The 20,921-nt window shown below is 41.5% G+C and overlaps 1 protein-coding gene across 1 annotated transcript in view; it reads right to left on the reverse strand.

Moving 5' to 3' along the window:
- Positions 1–627: 627 nt before the first annotated feature.
- LOC124719773 (poly [ADP-ribose] polymerase tankyrase-1-like) overlaps positions 628–20,921 on the reverse strand; it is a 28,487-nt gene continuing 8,193 nt past the window's right edge. The window contains exons 2-3 of the mRNA XM_047244971.1: positions 15,789–15,920; positions 628–1,069 (exon numbers count right to left, since the gene is read on the reverse strand). Coding sequence (XP_047100927.1) covers positions 628–1,069; positions 15,789–15,920 — 574 coding nt within the window. The remainder of the gene's footprint in view (positions 1,070–15,788; positions 15,921–20,921) is intronic.

The raw sequence follows: 20,921 nt of genomic DNA on the forward strand, positions 1-20,921 counted from the left end.
CAGTAGATATCAGTCTAAGTAATGCTACCACTGTGAGGTTGTAGCATTTGTGTATGGCAGACCTAGAAGTAAATTCAGTGTGAAATGACAAACGAAGATACATTTCAGCTGCACAGCTTATGTATATGACAGTAATTTGCGTATGGGGCAGCTAATCCTGGTGTAACATAGCAACATAGATGGTGCTATAGATAACCACCGTTCCCTCCATTTGTGCCTTCAAACTGACAGGGTGAAATACCATCAGTTGTGAAAGATGTCCACTGGATTCCTGTAAGGTGTGTGAATATTTTATAGATCAAGAGGAAGATAAGGATCAGGGCGGGAACTGATGTTTATTAATAATGGGGTATTTTTCAACTGATGTTCACTTTTACAAGGATTGCTAGTAAAATATTTTACAAACTGAATCCTCAGAAGATTGGTTTCTCACATTAGTTTACAAAGACCTACTGTTGTTGCAGTTGTCGTGGTGTTACTGAAACAGTTATGTTCACCTAAAAATCATGGGTAGAAATGAATGAAGAAAGGATTAATTTTTTGTATTCCTTACTTTGAAATGAATAAATGATGTTCCCTGTGTCAACTATGTGCTAGCATGTCCACCAGCTGGTGCTTGTTGTTTTGTCAGGTGAGGTCCAGGGAGGTCCCCCCATCCTCATCCCTGGCCTCTGTATCGGCTCCAGCCTGCATCAGTGCAGCTGCCGCCTCTATGTGGCCACCAATTACCGCCCTGTGCAGCGGCGTCGAACCCCACCGATTCCTCGCGTTGGGGTCAGTGTAGGCCCCCAAAAGCAGCCACACCACAGCTGCATGGCCACTCCGTTCAGCCAAGTGCAGAGGCGTGTTGTGCCAGCTGTCCTTGGCGTTCATCTCTGAACCGCCTCCCACGAGGATGCTCGCCGCCTCCAAGTGTCCCCTGATTGCTGCCCAGTGCAGGGCAGTCCGTCTGTCTCTGTCCCTCGCATGCACGTCCGTCCCTGCCACCAGCAACGCTCGCAGCTGCTCCACCAACCCCTCCATAGCTGCCTCTATCAGCTTCCTGCTTCTCCCCTCTGCAGAAATGCTCCTGCACAAATCAGTGATATTCTTACACTCTGTTATAAAGATGTACGCGAAATGAAAGAAACAGTCACAGATGCAAAACTACGAGCAGTGTAAAAAAACTTCTGCCTAAGAAACCGCATTCCTATGATAAAATCGCACCCCTTGACCCCAGCGTACTGTTGGTAAGAAATCACTGACTTCTACTTAAACATACTGCTAACGCTACCTTTATGTGTAGGAATCCTTTCTGAAACTTAAGAAGAAAACATAGGAAACTAATCACACCTCTAATTAATGAAATACAGTTTCCTCATCTGACACCAAATACGTTCAGTCCAGTTACTCGAAACTTTTCTGACACACCAACACCAAATACAGAAAATTACTGCTTTGCACGCAGTACGTGGTCAACTGTCCCTATCACCCATACATACACACTCTATATGTCTCACAGCAAACTAATCAGCATGTAAGCTCATATGAATATGCATCCATCGAAAGATACATCCACCAAAACATCCATCTACGTCTATGTACACACTCAGCTGGTTTGTGGTGACAGGCACTCTCTACTTCTGCTACAGTCAATCCGAGTAACTGTGTACCACTTTTTTTCAATTTTTTTAAAATGTTGAATGCAAAATAAGTTACACACCGTAATAGCTATTGTAACACTTTATATTTACGGTTACTGAGCGCTTGGGAAAGTGAAAATATACACCAACTATGAAATATTCGAGTAAAATTTTTGTTTTAATACTGGTGCAAAGTTACAGAGTAATTTATGGAAAGTATAGACCAGTCTCAAAAAGCACGCTATTTTCTGACCACGCCAGAAGGAAATCAAACTCAAAATATTTGTACAGCTCTGGCATTGGTCAACTTAAATCACTGTAGCCAGAACTGTTCTTTACACCCAACTTAATTTAAAGGATAATCTTTAAGCCTGAGAGCTTGTATGAAGTTGAAAAGACAACTGAAGTACTAATTAGAAACCTCAGAGGTAAAAATACTGTTGCTTTTAGTACAGAGTAATCCCTGTAGAGGGAGCCGCAGCCGTTTGAAACAAAAATAGGAAGTGGTACAAAGATACCACGACTGAAAAACAGTTATCCTGATTGACCATAGTCGTCTCCTTTCATGTTCCACTCGCAAATAAAGCCCTAACCTCTGTAAGTTTATCTTTATGTTCATTATGCGAAATGTACGTTGGCAGAACTAGAATCATTCTGCAGCCAGCCTCAAATGTCAGTTCATTAAATTTTCTCAATAGTGCCCCTTGAAAAGAATGTCACCTTCCCTCCAGTGATTCTGATGTGAGTTTCTGCAGCATATCCACAATAGTTGTGGGTTGTTTGAAGCTACTAGTAACTAACTTAGGAACGTGCATCTGAATTCCTTAGATGTCTCCCTTTAATCTGACCTAATGCAGATCTCGAACACATGAACAGTACTCAAGAATGGGTCTAACTAGTATCCTATATGTGGACTTCTTTACAGATGAACCACTCTATATCTGGACACCTTTACAAATGAACCACTCTTTCTTAAAACTCTTCCAATAAACTGAAATCGATAGTTCGTCTTCCCTCCTACAGTCCTTACATGCTCATTCAATTTCATATTTCTTTGCAATGTTATGACTCGATATTTCATTGGCATGACTGTGAGAATCAGCACACTACCAATACAGTATTAGAAAATTGTGGGTTTATTTTACCCATTCATGTGCATCAACTTACACTTTTATACATTTCGAGCTGGCTGCCATTCGTCACACCAGCTAGAAGTTTTGTCTGAGTGAGCTTAAATTCTCCTACAGTCACACAACGACGACACCTTTCCATAAACGACAGTACAATCAGCAAAGAGCAGCAGATTGCTGCTTACCCTGTCCACCATGTCATTTATGTATATAAAAAGTATCAGCTGTCCCATCACACGTCCCTGGGACACTCCTGACGCTACCTTGTCTCTGATGAACACTCGCTGTCGAGGACCACATACTGTGGTCTGCTACTTAAGAGGCTTTGAACCACTCACATATATGGGAACCTCTTATGTACGCTTGTACCTTCCTTAATAGTCGGTAGTGCAGCATCATCAAATGCTTTACGGAAGTACAGAACTACGCAATCCGCCTGTTGTCCTACATCTGTGGTTCACAGAATCTCATGTGGGAAAAGAGCGAGTTATGTTCCACATGAGTGATGCTTTCCCCAACCATGATGATTTGTGGATCACAGCTTTTCCTTGTCAACGAAATTTATTATATTCGAACTAAGAATACACACAAGGATTTTTCAGTAGATCAATGTTACAAATATTGGTCTACACACTTGTAGGTCCAGTCTTTTCTCTTCTTAGATGCAAGTGTCAAATGCACTTTTTTAGAGTCTTTTGGAACTGTGCCGTCCGAGAGATTCGCATTAAAGGCAAGCTAAGCAAAGGATTAATGCTGTAGAGTACTCTTTGTAACACTGAAGTGGAAGTCCATCTGCACCTGGCGACTTGTTTATTTCCAACTCTTTCACTTGTTTTTCTACACCCACAATGCTTATGAAGATCTCCTCCACATGGGAATCCTTGTGATGCTCAGATGATGGTAAGTTGCCTTCTACTACTGCCACATCACACTGTTCAATGATTGACTTGACAGTGGCCTTACACCCTTACAGCAATTTTATGTGGGACCAGAATTTTCTCGGGTTCTCAGCAAGATCTATTGCTAAAGTGTGTCGGTGCTATTTGTAAACTTCTTACAGAGATCTTTTTATGGACTTTTTCCTTTAGTTATTTGCTGTTTCTCTTTTGAACGAAGACTGCCACAGCCTTTGCTTCTGCAGCACTTTTCGAAATTTCTTGTTCAACAACAGTTGGTCTTTACCGTCCTTAGTCCACTTACTCGGCACATACTTCTCCAGACTATGATTTACAGTCTGTTGAAACTTTCCGATATTTCATCTATGTTCCCTGTATTCGAACTGAATGATGTCAAATCATTGTCAAATGGGATCTAGCAATTGTGTATCTGGTATTTCTAGCAGAAATAGTTTCCTAGCTTTCGTGACTGGTATAACGTTAGTAATGAGTGTCACTATGAAGACCTCATGGTCCGAAATTCCTGTCTGTATACAGATGCCGTGGTATAGGGGTAACGTCTTTGATTCATAATGAAAACATCTTTGGGCCCGGGTTCGATCCCCGCCAATGCCTAAATTTTGCTAAATAATCAGCATTGGCGGCCAAAGACTTCCGGCATAAGAAGTCAGCCTCATTATGCCAACGGCCTTGTCAAAGAGGGCGGAGGAGCGGATAGAGGTTCAGGGCACTCTCTTGTCCTAGGGGTGAGAAATTGCCCCTAAAGGCGGAAGAATCAGCAATGATCAACGACATGAGGCAATGGAAACCTCTGCATTGAAGACACGTAACGTGTAACCACAGGACATGTGGCCTGTAATTGAAGAAGTGTCATGATGATCTCTCCATTGGCAAAAGATTCCGGAATAGTCCCCCATTCAGATCTCCGTGAGGGGACTGCCAAGGGGGAGGTTACCATGAGAAAAAGATTGAATAATCAACGAAAGGATAACGTTCTACGAGTCGGGGCGTGGAATGTGAGAAGCTTGAACGTGGTAGGGAAACTAGAAAATCTGAAAAGGGAAATGCAAATGCTAAATCTAGATATAGTGGGGGTCAGTGAAGTGGAAGGAAGACAAGGATTTCTGGTCAGATGAGTATCAGGTAATATCAACAGCAGCAGAAAATGGTATAACAGGTGTAGGATTCGTTATGAATAGGAAGGTAGGGCAGAGGGTGTGATACTGTGAACAGTTCAGTGACCAGGTTGTTCTAATAAGAATCGACAGCCGACCAACACCGACAACGATAGTTCAGGTATACATGCCGACGTCGCAAGCTGAAGATGAACAGATGCAGAAAGTGTATGAGGATACTGAAAGGGTAGTGAAGTATGTAAACGGGGACGAAAATCTAATAGTCATGGGCGACTGGAATGCAGTTGTAGGGGAAGGAGTAGAAGAAAAGTTTACAGGAGAATATGGGCTTGGGACAAGGAATGAAAGAGGAGATAGACTAATTGAGTTCTGTAACAAGTTTCAGCTAGTAATAGCGAATACCCTGTTCAAGAATCACAAGAGGAGGAGGTATACTTGGAAAAGGCCGGGAGATACGGGAAGATTTCAATTAGATTACATCATGGTCATACAGAGATTCCGAAATCAGATACTGGATTGTAAGGTGTACCCAGGAGTAGATGTAGACTCAGATCACAATATAGTAGTGATGAAGAGTAGGCTGAAGTTCAAGACATTAGTCAGGAAGAATCAATACGCAAAGAAGTGGGATACGGAAGTACTAAGGAATGACGAGAGACGTTTGATGTTCTCTAACGCTATAGATACAGCAATAAGGAATAGCAAAGTAGGCAGTACAGTTGAAGAGGAATGGACATCTCTAGAAAGGGCCATCATAGAAGTTGGGAAAGAAAACATAGGTACAAAGAAGGTAGCCGCAAAGAAACCATGGGTAACGAAAGAAATACTTCAGTTGATTGATGAAAGGAGGGAGTACAAACATGTTCCGGGAAAATCAGGAATACAGATATACAAGTCGCTGAGGAATGAAATAAATAGGAAGTGCAGGGAAGCTAAAACGAGGTGGCTGCAGGAAAAATGTGAACGCATCGAAAAAGATATTATTGTCGGAAGGACAGACTCAGCATACAGGAAAGTCAAAACAACCTTTGGTGACATTAAAAGCCACGGTGGTAACATTAAGAGTGCAACGGGAATTCCACTGTTAAATGCAGATGAGAGAGAGCAGGTAGGTGGAAAGAATACATTGAAAGCCTCTATGAGGGTGAAGATTTGTCTGATGTGATAGAGGAAGAAACCGGAGTCGATTTAGAAGCGATAGGGGATCCAGTATTAGAATCGTAATTTAAAAGAGCTTTGGAGGACTTACGGTCAAATAAGCCAGAAGGGATAGATAACATTCCATCAGAATTTCTAAAATCATTGGGGGAAGTGGCAACAAAACGACTATTCACGTTGGTGTGTAAAATATATGAGTCTAGTGATATACCATCTGACTTTCGGAAAAGCATCATCCACACAATTCCGAAGACGGCAAGAGTTGACAAGTGCGAGAATTATCGCACAGTCAGCTTAACAGCTCATGCATCGAAGCTGCTTACAGGAATAATATACAGAAGAATGGAAAAGAAAATTGAGACTGCGCTAGGTGACGATCAGTTTGGCTTTAGGAAAAGTAAAGGGACGTGAGAGGCAATTCTGACGTTACAGCTAATAATGGAAGCAAGGCTAAAGAAAAACCAAGACACTTTCATAGGATCTGTCGACCTGGAAAAAGCGTTCGACAATATAAAATCGTGCAAGCTGTTCGAGATTCTGAAAAAAGTAGGGGTAAGCTATAGGGACAGACGGGTCATATACAATATGTACAACAACCAAGAGGGAATAATAAGAGTGGACGATCAAGAACGACGTGCTCGTATTAAGAAGGGTGTAAGACAAGGGTGTAGCCTTTCGCCCCTACCCTACTCTTCAATCTGTACATCGAGGAAGCAATGATGGAAATAAAAGAAAGGTTCAGGAGTGGAATTAAAATACAAGGTGGAAGGATATCAATGATACGATTCGCTGATGACATTGCTATCCTGTGTGAAAGTGAAGAAGAATTAAATGATCTGGTGAACGGAATGAACAGTCTAATGAGTACACAGTATGGTTTGAGAGTAAATCGGAGAAAGACGAAGGTAATGAGAAGTAGTAGAAATGAGAACAGCGATAAACTTAAGATCAGGATTGATGGTCACGAAGTCAATGAAGTTAAGGAATTCTGCTACCTAGGCAGTAAAATAACCAATGACGGACGGAGCAAGGAGGACATCAAAAGCAGACTTGCTATGGCAAAAAAGGCATTTCTGCCTAAGAGAAGTCTACTAATATCAAATACCGACCTTAACTTGAGAATGTACGTATGGAGTACAGTATTGTATGGTAGTGAAACATGGACTGTGGGAAAACCGGAACAGAAGAGATTCGAAGCATTTGAGATGTGGTGCTATAGACGAATGTTGAAAATCAGGTGGACTGATAAGGTAAGGAATGAGGAGGTTCTATGCAGAATCGGAGAGGAAAGGAATGTGTGGAAAACACTGATAAGGAGAAGGGACAGGATGATAGGACATCTGCTAAGACATGAGCTAATGACTTCCATGGTACTAGAGGGAGCTGTAGAGGTCGAAAGCTGTAGTGGGAGACAGAGATTGGAATACGTCAAGAAAATTATTGTGGACGTAGGTTGCAAGTGCTACTCTGAGATGAAAAGGTTAGCACAGGAAAGGAATTCGTGGCTGGCCACATCAAAGCAGTCAGTAGACTGATGACCAAAAAAGAAATTCAGATGCCGTCAGTTAGGTCAGGCCTGTTTGTAGCTACAAGACCTAAAAGGTTTCCTTGCATGTAGGTTGTCGAACTATTACATCTTCATGCACTCTCACACTCAAAACCCCAAGACACCATCCTCCTCCCCTTACACACACACTTTTACTATATTTTTGCAGCTGGCATGTGTCTGGAGCAATTAGCAAAATGTCGGCACTCTGACATATTGTCACACATACTCCTGTACCCCAATCTTGGATTTCTGAACACACACCTTACATCATACATGTTAGTACCTGGAAATGGCAGCTTGTCACTGGCGTGTGATAACCTTTCTACAATGAGCCTAACAGAGAATACCTACATACCAGTACCATGCTTGTGCGTTACGTATGGTCGTAAGTAAAATAAAGTATATTTCTTGCAAATCAGTTACAACAGAGAGCCAAGGGCTTCTACTAGTACGACAACGGACGGGTTGCAGCTGATAAATCCAGTATGGCCCAACCACTTCCCCAGTTTCTTTCTTTAGAGATATTATACGCACATGCACACGATTTCAGTATTTCAGATTGAATTAAGTCTGTGCAAGACCGTACCAGAGTCACAATTTACTATTGAGCATGAGTAGTGGCAGTTGGCGATTTTTGGTGAAGATAATTTGTTCAAAATAGTGGTTGGGTCCCACCTGCCCTCCCCCACCCCCCTATAATGTCACACACCCCTCCCTCAATAGCTGGAGAAATTTTGCCTGCAAAAAGGGTAATTTGTCTACTCAACTACGTCACGCATCCACCCTGTATGATGTCTCCTGACCCCACCCACCACCCTACCCCCACATAGTGGTGGGAAATGGTCAGTCTCTGTCCAGTTATGGAAGAGGAAAGTTAGTTTAGTTTACTTTATTTTTGGTGGGAAACAGTAATACTTTCCTGGAGAGGAAAACATGGTATTTAATTAGTTAATTAATTTATTTAGATATCGAGTGGGTTACCTGCAATAACTAACCCAGAGACATGTGTGTTTGCCTAAATATGCAGGGTCCGACTGAGCTATTTCATGCCACATCCAGCCAAGAGCACCTTTCGCCTCCCCCACTCCTACCTCCACAAATATGATTTCACCCACCCTCCACCAAGCTCACTCCCATGACACCGTCGGAAAATGATCAGTCTGCCTGCTGTTGGAGAGGCAAGTGAGGTGAGTGAACATATAACTGTTGTTGGTGGGAAACAGCTGGTCTGTTCTCCACACTCCAACACCCCCTGTACCTACTTTCGACCACCCCCATCCCCCACTATCTGCAGTCCTGTCCTCTCACTTTTCCCCTATTGTGTGTGTATACGTTCACTTGAAGTTTGTAGATTGACTGCCGTACCTCATAATACAGCCATCAGAGTGAGTTAAAAACCATTCCACAATCACCCCCATATTTCACCACCACTCACTTTCTGTGGCTCCCAGCCTTACTATTTGCTTTGGACGTGTGTGACTTAGTAATACCACTCCAAACTGTTCTACACCGTTACATGGAAGGAAAAAACTTACCTACTGGTGTAGCCATTACTGCACGCCCTAAATACGGTGCTATAGGTTGGTTGGAAACGCTCTGCGTGTGTTCACCTGAGATTCACCTCCAAAATTTTCCCACTGAATTCATTAGTTTGCAGTACTGTGTCACACCCCTTGCACTCATACGTCGTTCAAGGCACTTAGTATGAAAGGATAGGACACCAAAGTATCACAGAAGTACAGGAAGAGTAGCCTCCTGCCAGTCTTCATAGGACTACATGCTGGGGGTGGGATATATTCATAGCTTCATGCATACCAACACATTCATACATTGTTCAGAGTACTTAGATTGAAACTAAGGGATGGCAATTGAATATATTGTTGTTCCGCCACCCTCATTTGGAAGAAAGACCGCCCAGACAAAAGTTATCAGTCACTGCTTCAGCAGCAGAAGCACCAGAGATTTTCCCTGCTTGTCTACATGCCACTGACAAAAGAAACCCCAACAATCCAACTAGAAGAACAGTAATTGAAAGAAACATCGATTTTTTAAAAAAATGACGTAATCCAACAACTAAACACCACTCAAAACGAAACAGCCTTGATGCTTCAATACACAGACACACACACAGACACATAGACACACACACACACACACACACACACACACACACACACACACACACACATACACACATAAATCATGGTAAATGTTTTACCGCTCTCAGAAAAATATCATATAATCTAACAACCAAACAGCACTGAAGAACTGAAGAAATGTCCAGTAATTTAATTAAAATTAAGGGTGAAAAGCATTTCATCGACAAAATTCACTGGCTATACTTCTGTGTTTCCTGAAAGTGAAACAGAGTTGTTGAATGTAATAAACAGTCGAATGAGCACCAAATTAGGATTGCTAAACAGAAGGAACAGGAAAGTATTGGGGAGTGGCAGAAATAACATCGATGGTAAAGTTTATATGAGAATTAGGGACCAACAAGTACACGAATTTCAGGGATGCTGCTACCTGTGAAGCCAATTTACGCCGAGGGACAAAGAGAGGTTATTACCAGAAGTAATGTAGCACAGGAAAACAGGATGTTCTTCGCAAAACAAAATTACTAATACAAAAAATAGGCTTTCATTTGGGGCAGATATAGGTGAATATAAGTTTGGAGCACAGTACTGAATGGAAGTCCGCAGCTCATGGTCTTGCGGTAGTGTTCTCGCTTCCCGTGCACGGGATCCCGGCTTCGGTTCCCGTCAGGGTCAGGGATTTAGCCTGCCTCGAGATGACTAGGTGTTGTTGTGTCGTCTTCAGCATCATCATTCATTCCCATTCTGGTCGGAGGAAGGCAATGGAAAACCACCTCCTCTAGGACCTTGCCTAGTCGGTGGTGCAGATCTCCCACATCATCCCCTATGCTACTCTGAGTATGGGATCTCATCATCATCGCTGTATGAAAGTGAATCGTGGATTATGGGAAAAGCAAGAAGGGAATCAGAGCATTCTAAATGCGATGCTATAGAAGGATGTTAAAATTAGGTGAAGTCATCAGAGAGGAACTCTGTAACGTGCCTGCAGAATAGGTTAGGATGGTGATATATGGAAAACCGTGATAAGTACAAGGGTCAGCGTAACGTGTCATATGTGAAGTCATCAGGGAATAACTGCCATGGTACTAGAGGGAGCTGTAGAAGGTAAGAACTGTAGGAAAAGACAGAAATAGGGATGCATACCAGAAATAATTGTGGACTTTGGGTGCCCACAGCACTCTAAAGCTGTTCTTCAGACAGACGGAAACATTGTCAACAGCAGGCTGAGTTTCTGCTTTGCATATGTGTTTGTTACTGTGACTGGCTGTTACACCACACTATGGTAGGCGACCAAAGTGGTTCACATGCTGACAACCTAAGGCTCTGATGACATTTGCCTCTGTTTGGCATTTGACGAGCATATTTCCTGTTACTTGCAGAAATTTTATGACATATTATTGGGTTCCTTGTCCTCTTCCATTCCTGCTAGCCATCTCAAATGGTGTCACAAACATGTGTTTATCTGATCCCCATTAGTCCATTCCAATACATCAAGATTATTAGACGTTTATCTCCTTTATTGTAGAGAGTTACTCACCCATTGTAATCGTATTCTCTCCCTGATACTCAGGTGTGTAGTGGCTGGTGGGCTGCACACAAACACACACACACACAGAGGCATGGTGTGAATAGGCATGTCCTTGTGAGAATCTGGGGTCGCCTCACTGCAGCCAGCACTACACACACACACACACACACACACACACACACACACACACACACACACACACACGCACACACACATACATACACACACACAAACGCAGAACACACATTGACAATGGGAGCAGCGGTCCAGATAGTGCAGACGACTTACCAGTGACGTAATTACATTCAGCTGCACTAAGTAACCTCCTCACAGCAGTTGCTCACAATACCACACAACACATAGTTCAAATACACATACACAAAACTTAATTACAGAGTTACTGGACAGGTAAGCTCAGGCACCTTCGACCTCAGAGGCATCTGAACGAACTTCATATATGATCCACGGAACTTAACTGTCTTGCAGATAACCTGTTCCCTTTTCGATATTGTCGTTTTACTAGACATAATAAACGTCCTAGGACTGGGTTGGTACCGATCCCATATGTGTTCCATCTGAGTCCAGTACAGATCAATGTGCTTCAGGCACATCATTATAGCTGTTGTAATGTTAACAGACAGTTAAATGGTAAGGAAAAGTGACATTTCAATACTTTGGAAAGTATCATGATTAACATTTCGAGCTATTACTAAATTTCATTATTTAACAACCACTTTTGAAATATGTATGACCTGTAGCACATCATCTGTAGAAAAAACTTCAAGGCATTTGGCTTCCCATGTGCTATAATTACTGAAGGGTCCTGTGTGGGACTTGCTCATCAGTTAACAGTTGGTTCTCTCTACACCACTCCCTGCATAAGGACCCCCTACCACATTTCAACACATGATCTGGGTGGTAGAGTTACCTCAAGTCTATACTCTGCTTTCTGTGAAATTTGTATGATTGCCTCAGAGTTTCTGGCTTTCAAGAAAATAAGGAGGAAGGTGGTGGTGTGTACCTGATAAAGACTTGGAAGACCCCTACCACATTACATCGTTCCCAGACAGACAATCTGATGAACTGTAAGATGTATCCAGAAGCAGATGTAGAGTCAAAACACGAGTTACTTATGATGGTGAGTAAATTGAAGCTTAAGAGAATTGTTAGGAGGAATCAAAGTGAAAATAAATGTGATACTAAAGTCCTGAGGGATAAAATCGCTGTTTCAACATCTATGAGACTGTAGATAATGCGACAATGAATGTCACAGTTGGAATTTCAAGTGAACAGAAGTTGATGTCTCTGAAAAGGCCAAGCATGAAAGTCGAACAGACTAATGCTGGTGCAAGGAAAGCAGACCCGAAAAAATCTTAGTGAACGGAAAAATACACATAAAAGTTTGATGAAAGAGTGAAGCACAACAGTAGTCAGAGAAAGCCAGGAATATGGTATTACCGGTCGCCATAGTGTGTAACTGTAAGTTTGAGGTGCAATAAAGTAGAATCACTGCAGGAAAGATGAGAAGTAATAAACAGTATATAGAAAAGTCTAAACATTCCTCAGAAAAATGAAATGCAAGGATGACAACACTAAGGGCCAGTTGTACAAACATCACTGACCAGATGTCGTGTTTGACATTAGATCAGAAACTGAACAATGTTCAGGACCCAGCTCTACTGTGTGACGCTAAACTTGGATCCACCAAAGAAGGTTCAGATTTGGTCTTAGGCAGCACATAACACGCTTGACAATGCGGCTAAACTCGCCTGTCGAGATGATCATCGCGCTTCGAAGGTCGATGTGTATTGTATGTCTTAGATATACAGTGTTTGTTATCGAAAGTTTCGTCCTATGACCGTGGGAAGAAGTAAACAGAAAATGAGGAGTTGTCAAACTTCTCTCAGTACAAGAAAGAATTGCTGCTGGAAATTGTCTTGGGCAAGTATAAAGATATTACTGAGTGAAATAAAAAAACTGATAAAGTCACTGCCGCCAACAAGGTAAAGGCACGGAGAGAAATAGCTGCTGACTTTAATTCTATCACTCAGCCGATATCTTATGGAAAACTCTCCAAACTGTTGCTATGTCTGCTTTTAACAGAACTCCAACCACTACTTGAAAAGTTCCTGCAGCGAAAAATCTTGAAGGTAACAGCAACATGCCCATCGCAGTCAGTCGTTGATTTATGTTGATTGGTTTTCGTCAACAATCTCTGAGCCTTACTTCCAACTGCTCTACAGTACTTTTCTCCAAACAGAACCTCAGCTTAAATGCATTGTTATTTAACTCCAGGATTGCGTCCAGACTTTCAGAGAACGTACGGGGAGCTCGCTTGTTCTGGACGTCGTTGTCCTGAATAGACACATCTGTACGATCAGATATTTGTAAAGTAAACGATAGGAAACAATTTAATCCGCGGTGTGTAGGGATGTTTGCACACAGAACTTTACCCTACAGTGGTCCAGAATGCTCGGAAAACGGAGAGTGTGGTATTGTTTCAGTGGCATGGAATAGCATTCTAATGTTGTTATAATAATCTTTACGACCAATAAAGTGGAGAAAGAGGTCACAAATACAAAAAAATTCAAGAATTGACGTGGGTTCGAACACATGATTTTCTGCACTGCAGTCCACAATGCAACTTGTGAACCACCGAAATCAACAAAAGAGAGTTATGTGGTTACTTCATTTCAAAATACTTGCCTATTTTCTGCTTATCAACCCATTTACAATTGTCATAGCAGTTTAAGGACATGTTTGGTATTTAAAAATTTAAGACTAATTGCATAGCTCCTGCTACTCGAGCCGAAAGAGAACATATGCAAGTGATGATGAATCGTTATTGCGTGCTGTCAAAATTCCCATACTTAGCTGTTCACTGCAAATATTTCGAATCTCCGTTTCTAACTCTGCTGCCGAGTGCCTATAATATGCCTTTGAAGTAATCACAGAAATTACGAGTCGACTCCCGAGAGCTGTTACGAGATTGATTATTAACTACACATGGTACCCAGTATGTGCCTTGACCTAACAATTCTGACCATTAGCGGTGTGGGAATGGCGTTGTCATATATTTACTTGCCATTTTTGTGTTAATATCAACTTTATTATTATTTCAGTTGGTATCTGCAAAAAACAAGAGCGCGAATCATAGTCCCGCTACAATCTAAACTGACGATTGAACTAACTTTGAACTGCGAATTTCAGTCAGTCACATATGATCCGACTTGACGGCGGTATGATTAGGGATTAAAGTTTACACGACGCCGATTTCCAGGTTAAGCTTCATCTATGGTCATTTCCTGTCTTAACCTAAGGTTAGACGCTTTATACAGTCGGCCCTAAGAGTTAGATAAGAATCCCACTGTTAAACACAAAGGTTCAAAAATGGTTCAAATGGCTCTGAGTACTATGCGCCTTAACTTCTGAGGTCATCAGTCGCCTAGAGCTCAGAACTAATTAAACCTAACTAAGGTGATCACACACATCCATGCCCGACGCAGGATTTGAACCTGCGACCGTAGCGGTCGCTCAGTTCCAGACTGCAGCGCCTAGAACCACACGGCCACTCTGGCTGGCAAACACAAAGGAAATGGAGAGAAACAGAGAGAGAGGGGGGCGGGAGAAAGGACTGAAAACAGTACACTATATAGGATGACATGATAGAAGGAGAAGTGAAAGTCGACTTGCAAAACATAGAAGATTGCCTACTAGACTCAGAGTTTAACAAAGCTCCGGAAGACTTGTAATCTAATGACTATTCCACTTAACAGTAGTATCTCTGAGACTAAACAGATACTGACAAACTTCCTGAAAAATATCATCTACAACTATAGATGTGAGCAAGGACCAATAAATACAGAAGCGTTCGCACAATGAGCTAAGCAGCTTATGAATCCAATTTGATGACAAGATTAATATGTAGAAGAATGGAAGAAAAATCTGAGAATCTGTCAGGGAACGATAAGATTGGATTTAGCATATGTAAAGGCTCCAGAGAGTTAGATTTGATCTTTCAATTGATAAGGGATGCAAGGCATGGAACCTTCATTGTATCAGCCCACCTTTAAAAGGCAGCCAGAGTGGCCGAGCGATTCTAGGCGCTACAGTCTGGAACTGCATGACAACTACAGTCGCAGATTCGAATCCTGCCTCGGGCATGGATGTTTGTGATGTCTTTAGGTTAGTTAGGTTTAAGTAGTTCTAAGTTCTAGGGGACTGATGACCTCAGAAGTTAAGTCCCATAGTGCTCCGGACTGTAGCACCTAGAACCGCACAGCCACTCCGGCCAGCTTCTGTGTGCAACGGCAGCTTAGATACATCAGTTATTGTGGTTGGTTTATTGATTCTCATGGGAATAAATCAGTGAAATGCTGACACAGATCACAATTTTCCCCATCAACCCATTTCAATTGACCTTTCCCTGATGATACTACTTCCTCATCTAATCATGTGTTCTCATTTTCTTTCCATTTCACCTTGCTGACCATTTTTGAATCTGCACTGTGCATTTATATTTCGTTTTTCTGTTTTTGTACCTTCTCTACAACATAGTGCTAATCTGTGTGTGTGTGTGTGTGTGTGTGTGTGTGTGTGTGTGTCTGTGTGTGTGTGTGAGTGTGTGTGTGCGTCTGTGTCTGTGTGTGGGTGTGCGTAGTAGTGGAACTCACCATTTGCGAGAGAAAGTGGCTTCTTCAGGAGGAGGAGATGTGGGTGGTGCAGGTGTCTGGCGAGATGTGCGAGCAGTGGCGGTGGTGGTGGTGGCGGCGGTGGAGGACCTCATTTGTGTAGCAGCTGGTGAGCTGCACATACAAAGAGAGGCAGAGTGAGAGCTGGCTGTTGTGCCCCATGGGGACTTGTGGGTGGCTTACTGCGACCAGCTCTGCTGAGGGACTGTCACTCACTGGCTACTGGCATACAACACGTGTGGAATATGAGTATCGGGCTCCAGTTAATACAAATGAATTAACAGTAAGCTAATAACAGTCAGTGGAACCACATGAGCCCCTCACAGGAGTTGCTCACAACACCATACGACAGGTAGTTCAAAATCAGTCGTAGTCAAAAGGTACATAAAATGCCAAACACATGCACAAAACGTAATTATAGATTTACTGGACAGGTCGGTTCAGCTACTATCATGCTCGAAATTATCCAGACGGCCATAATTCCCCTCCCGCTGATTTATGTGCACCCACATAATGTGACTGTCTTGCAGGTCCAATGCCCTCTTTTTGGTATGCCTGTTTCACTGTACACAATGGTTACTGCAATAGACCATTTGAGGAAAGTGATCTGTAAGACTGTCCGTCCACAATCAGACTAGGGTCATAATAATATTAATATCAGGAAACCTGTTATTATGAGATGACAATCTTCATCGCTCCTAAACTCAAGTTTATTGAAATAAATGATATTTTTAAATCTATCTTTCAATTTGAATTTAGGTGACGAAAACTTTTCTACTAGAGTGGCATCCACGACTCAGCCGAGCAACTATTGTTTCTGTTACCTAAATCCAAAAGATCTTAAGTATCATTTCAGCCACAGGTAAGCAAGTGTGCGCTTGTTTAAATGCTGAAGCCTTGAAATGATGTATCATAAAGTTTTGTGTTGGATGCCGATTTGAACTCATCACCCAACAGGATTGTAAACTAAGCACATTAATATGTTAGATACACAAATATTTCACCAGTGGCGGGATGACCAACTGAAAATGAGAGACAAGGAAGGTTTTCCTTCACTGGGATATCAACCCACCACCTACCATTGTTTTTGTGCCTCAGTGTTTCTAGCTTTTAAGAAGGTTAAAGAGGAAAGAGTATACTTGGTAAAGACGTGGAACCACTGGAAGATTGCAGCTGCCTTATATCATTCCCAGTCAGAGAATCTAATGAATTGTAAGATGTACGCAGGAGCAGATGTAGAGTCAGAACACGAGTTAGTTATGGTGGTGAGTAAATTGAAGCTTAAGAGAAATGTTAGGAGGAATCAATGTGTAAATAAATGTGATACTTCAGTGCTGAATAATAAAATGGCTATCTGAACTTCTATGAGGCTGTACATATTGAAATAATGAATGTCACAGTTGGGATTTCAGGCGATCAACAGTTGGTGTCTCTGAAAAGGCGAAACATGGAAGTTGAACACATTAATAGTGGAGCCAGGAAAGCAACTCTGAACAGATCTTAGCACACGGAAAAAATACGTAAAATGAATGACGAACGAAAGAAGTACAACAATAAAAAGGGACAGCTAGTTGTACAGTATTATAGGTCACTAGAGAATTAACTAATTTGGAGGGACAATAAAGTAGAATGACTGCAGAAAAATTGACGATAAATAAATAAAATGTGATTTTAGAACGCACACATTCAGCACATAGAAAAGTCTAAACATCCTTCAGTGAAATGAAATGCAATGATGACAACACTAACAGCCAGTCCTCCAGATGTCAGACACAGACACAATTGTTACTAAACGGTGTTATGTAAATAGAGTAGCAACCAAAATAGAACATGTGTAAACGGTAATTAAAAGTATCGTAAGAGCAGCACAGGGAAAGCGTAACTGTAAGTACATCATAGGTCTCACGTGGATGAGAACGTACAGCGTTTAAACCGCCGTGACAACAATTTTTTTAACTGTCTATGCGCGAAACTGTTGTATGGGATAACATTTTCTCGACATGTAAAAAGACATTTCGGAGTTTGTAGCTATGTTCTTTTGGCAGTCTTCTTTCGCTTCGTTAGTTGAACGTCGTGTACTTATTATTCATTTTATTATTTTGTTTATTATTAATTATTATTACTACTATTACTTCCACATCTGTGATGCAATTGTTTCTTTATTTTTCTGTTCTGATTGTATGTCCTGCAGAACTACAAATGTGCTCTATAGGCTTAATACTTTCAGTGCAACGAAGTGAAAGTAGATTTTCAAGGGAACACTGCTGTAAGCTTCAAACAGCCATTTTACATGTCATTAGCACGATTTCTCACATAACACGTTCACCCATAGTAAAGTAAAACATTTGGTGTCATTGGCGTTTGAACCCAAGATCCTTGGTACAGGACTTTAAGTGTCTACAAACTTACTCACATAAGCAACATATGTTATGTACACACAGTTATGCTTTTGATATGCTCTGTAGTTCTGTAGTTACTGTTAAGTAACGTTTACGTCCGTTCTGTTGGACAACAGTACGCATCACGAACTACATGAGAGTTTTGATTGATACGCTATCGACATATAACTTCTGGAACAGATCCAAGTGTCTGATATCTGAAGGTTTGGGTGTAAGAGTCATAAAAGTATTCCATTGCTAAACGCAAAGGGATGGAGAGGGAGGGAGGGAGGGAGGAAGAGATAGAGAGATGGCGGAATACAGTACACTGTGCACCTCCATGAGTGAAGGAACTGTTGGATGACATGATAGAAAACATATTCGATTGACCATTAGAGTTTGACAAAGCTCTGGCAGACTTGAACAAAAACCAAGGACAATCGTTAGGTAACATTCCTTTGGAACTTATATGATGCTAGCCGAAGGCTGCAATGAAACGACTGTTCAACTTTATCTGTAGGATATATGAGACTAGAGTCATACCAACATACTTCCAAAAAAGTATAATCTCCACACCCTAGATGCAAGCGAGGACCGATAAATGCGAAAGCTTTCGCCCAATGAGCTGAATAGCTCAGGAATCCAAACTCCTGAGAAGATTAATATGTAGAAGTATGAAAGAGTAAACTGAGGATCTGTTAGATAACGATAAATTGGAATTTAGCAAAGGTAAAGGCTCCAGAGAGGTAGATCTGATCTTGCACTTGATAAGGGAAGCAATTTATAAGGAAAATCATGGAACTACCATTGGATTAGCCCATGTTTAAGAAGATTGACAATGTAAAATAATGTGACACATGTGAAATGTTCAGAAAATACAAACTTTTAAGATATAGAGGACAGGCAGGTTACATACACTAGTGTACATACAATAATCAACAAGGAACAGTAAAAAATGAAGAAAGAAGTCATATGGCTGAAAAGATGCAATACAGGGATGCAGTTAGTCCCTCCAGTTGTTGAAACTAGACATCAAAGAATCGTCCGTGGAAATGAAAAATTTTCAGGAATAGAGAGTGAAGGTATTTCATTGAGAAAATTCACTGGTGATATTACCAGAGCTGCTGAATACAATAAACAGTTGGATGAGCACAGAATTATGATTTAAACAAAAAGAAAGACGAAAGTATTGGGGAGTAGCAGAAACAACATCAGTGACAAACTTAACATCAAAGTTAGGGACCACAATGTCCAGCAAATTAAGGGATTCTGCTACCTGGGAAACAAATTTACACAGAAAGACAAAGTGATGTTGTTATAAGAAGTTCATTAGCACAGGAGAACAGAACATTCCAGGAAAAACAAGGTTACTGCTACTACAGATAGACCTCTATTTGGTGACGAAATATGTATGAATGTACATATGGAGCACAGTACTGTATGCAAATTAGTCATGGATTATGGGAGATACATGAAGAGAAGAGAACTGGATGATACAAAAATGGGTGTGGTAGAAGGATGTTGAGAATTAGGTGAACTGATAAGAAACGAACTACCTAAGGTTTCTGCAGGATATGTGAGGACGGTAGTACAGGGAAAACTATAACAAAAAGAAGGGGCAGAAAAATGGGATACATATGTAGACACCAGGATATAAATGCCATGGTACTGAAGGAAACGGAAGAGAGTAAAAACTGTAAAGGAAGACAAAGAGTGGATTACATCCAACAAATGACTGAAGACTTTGGATGCAAATGCTGCTCAGTGGTAAAGAGGCCGACGTTGGCCGCCAGCCATGTCCTCCCAGAAGTAAATGATGAGATATCAGCACTTTATATGTGTTGACAGACAGAAATATGATCTACAGTAGGCAGAGTTCCTGCTTCGCATGCGTGTTGTTACTTGGACTATGTGTTGCGCCAAAATACAGTGGTTCAAACAAGGTGGTCCACACCCTGAAGAGCTTTGGTAGAACAAACCTTCTACACTGACTTTTTCTTTTGTTTTGATTCTCGAACAGTAAATCTTGTAACTAGCACAAGTTCTAGGATTGATTCTCCTTTCTTGTTTCTAGCAATGTCCCTAAATTGTCTCATAAACCTGTCTTCAGTCATCCACCTGCTACAGCATTCCCATACCCCATGATATCTAAATCTTTATATCTTTTTAAATACTTACACATACAATGCTATCATACTCCCTCTCTGTGACTGTACTTTTCCTGTGTGGGATATTACATACGTTAGTTATTGTTGGTTTGTTCTCTGATTCTGATGGGAATAAATCACTGAAATGGTCACAATAAATCACTATTTTCCCTGTGAACCCTTTTCCAATTAACCTTTCTCTCATGATAAAACTTCTTCATTCTGTCGATACTATCCCATTATTTATCTTTCTTTCAATTTCACCTTGCTGACCTTCTTTGAATCTAGTTTGAGCCTTTACATTTCGTATCTCTGTTTTTGTACCTTCTCTTCAACATAGTTCTATTGAGTGAGTGTGTGTGCATGTGTGTTGAAGGAACTCACCACACATGAAAGACAGTGGATTTTTCAGGTGGAGGAGATGTGGGCACTGCAGCTGTGTCAGGTGCCTGGCAGTGTGCAGCAACAGTTGTGGTGGTGGTGCTGACGGTGATGGCAGCAGCGTTGGTTGTCGCGATGGTGGCGGTGGCGGTGATGGTGGCAGTGGTGGTGGGCCTCAGCTGTGTAATGGCTGGTGCGCTGCACATACA

The sequence above is a fragment of the Schistocerca piceifrons genome, chromosome 11, assembly GCF_021461385.2.
Source record: "Schistocerca piceifrons isolate TAMUIC-IGC-003096 chromosome 11, iqSchPice1.1, whole genome shotgun sequence".
Taxonomy (NCBI): Eukaryota; Metazoa; Arthropoda; class Insecta; order Orthoptera; family Acrididae; genus Schistocerca; species Schistocerca piceifrons.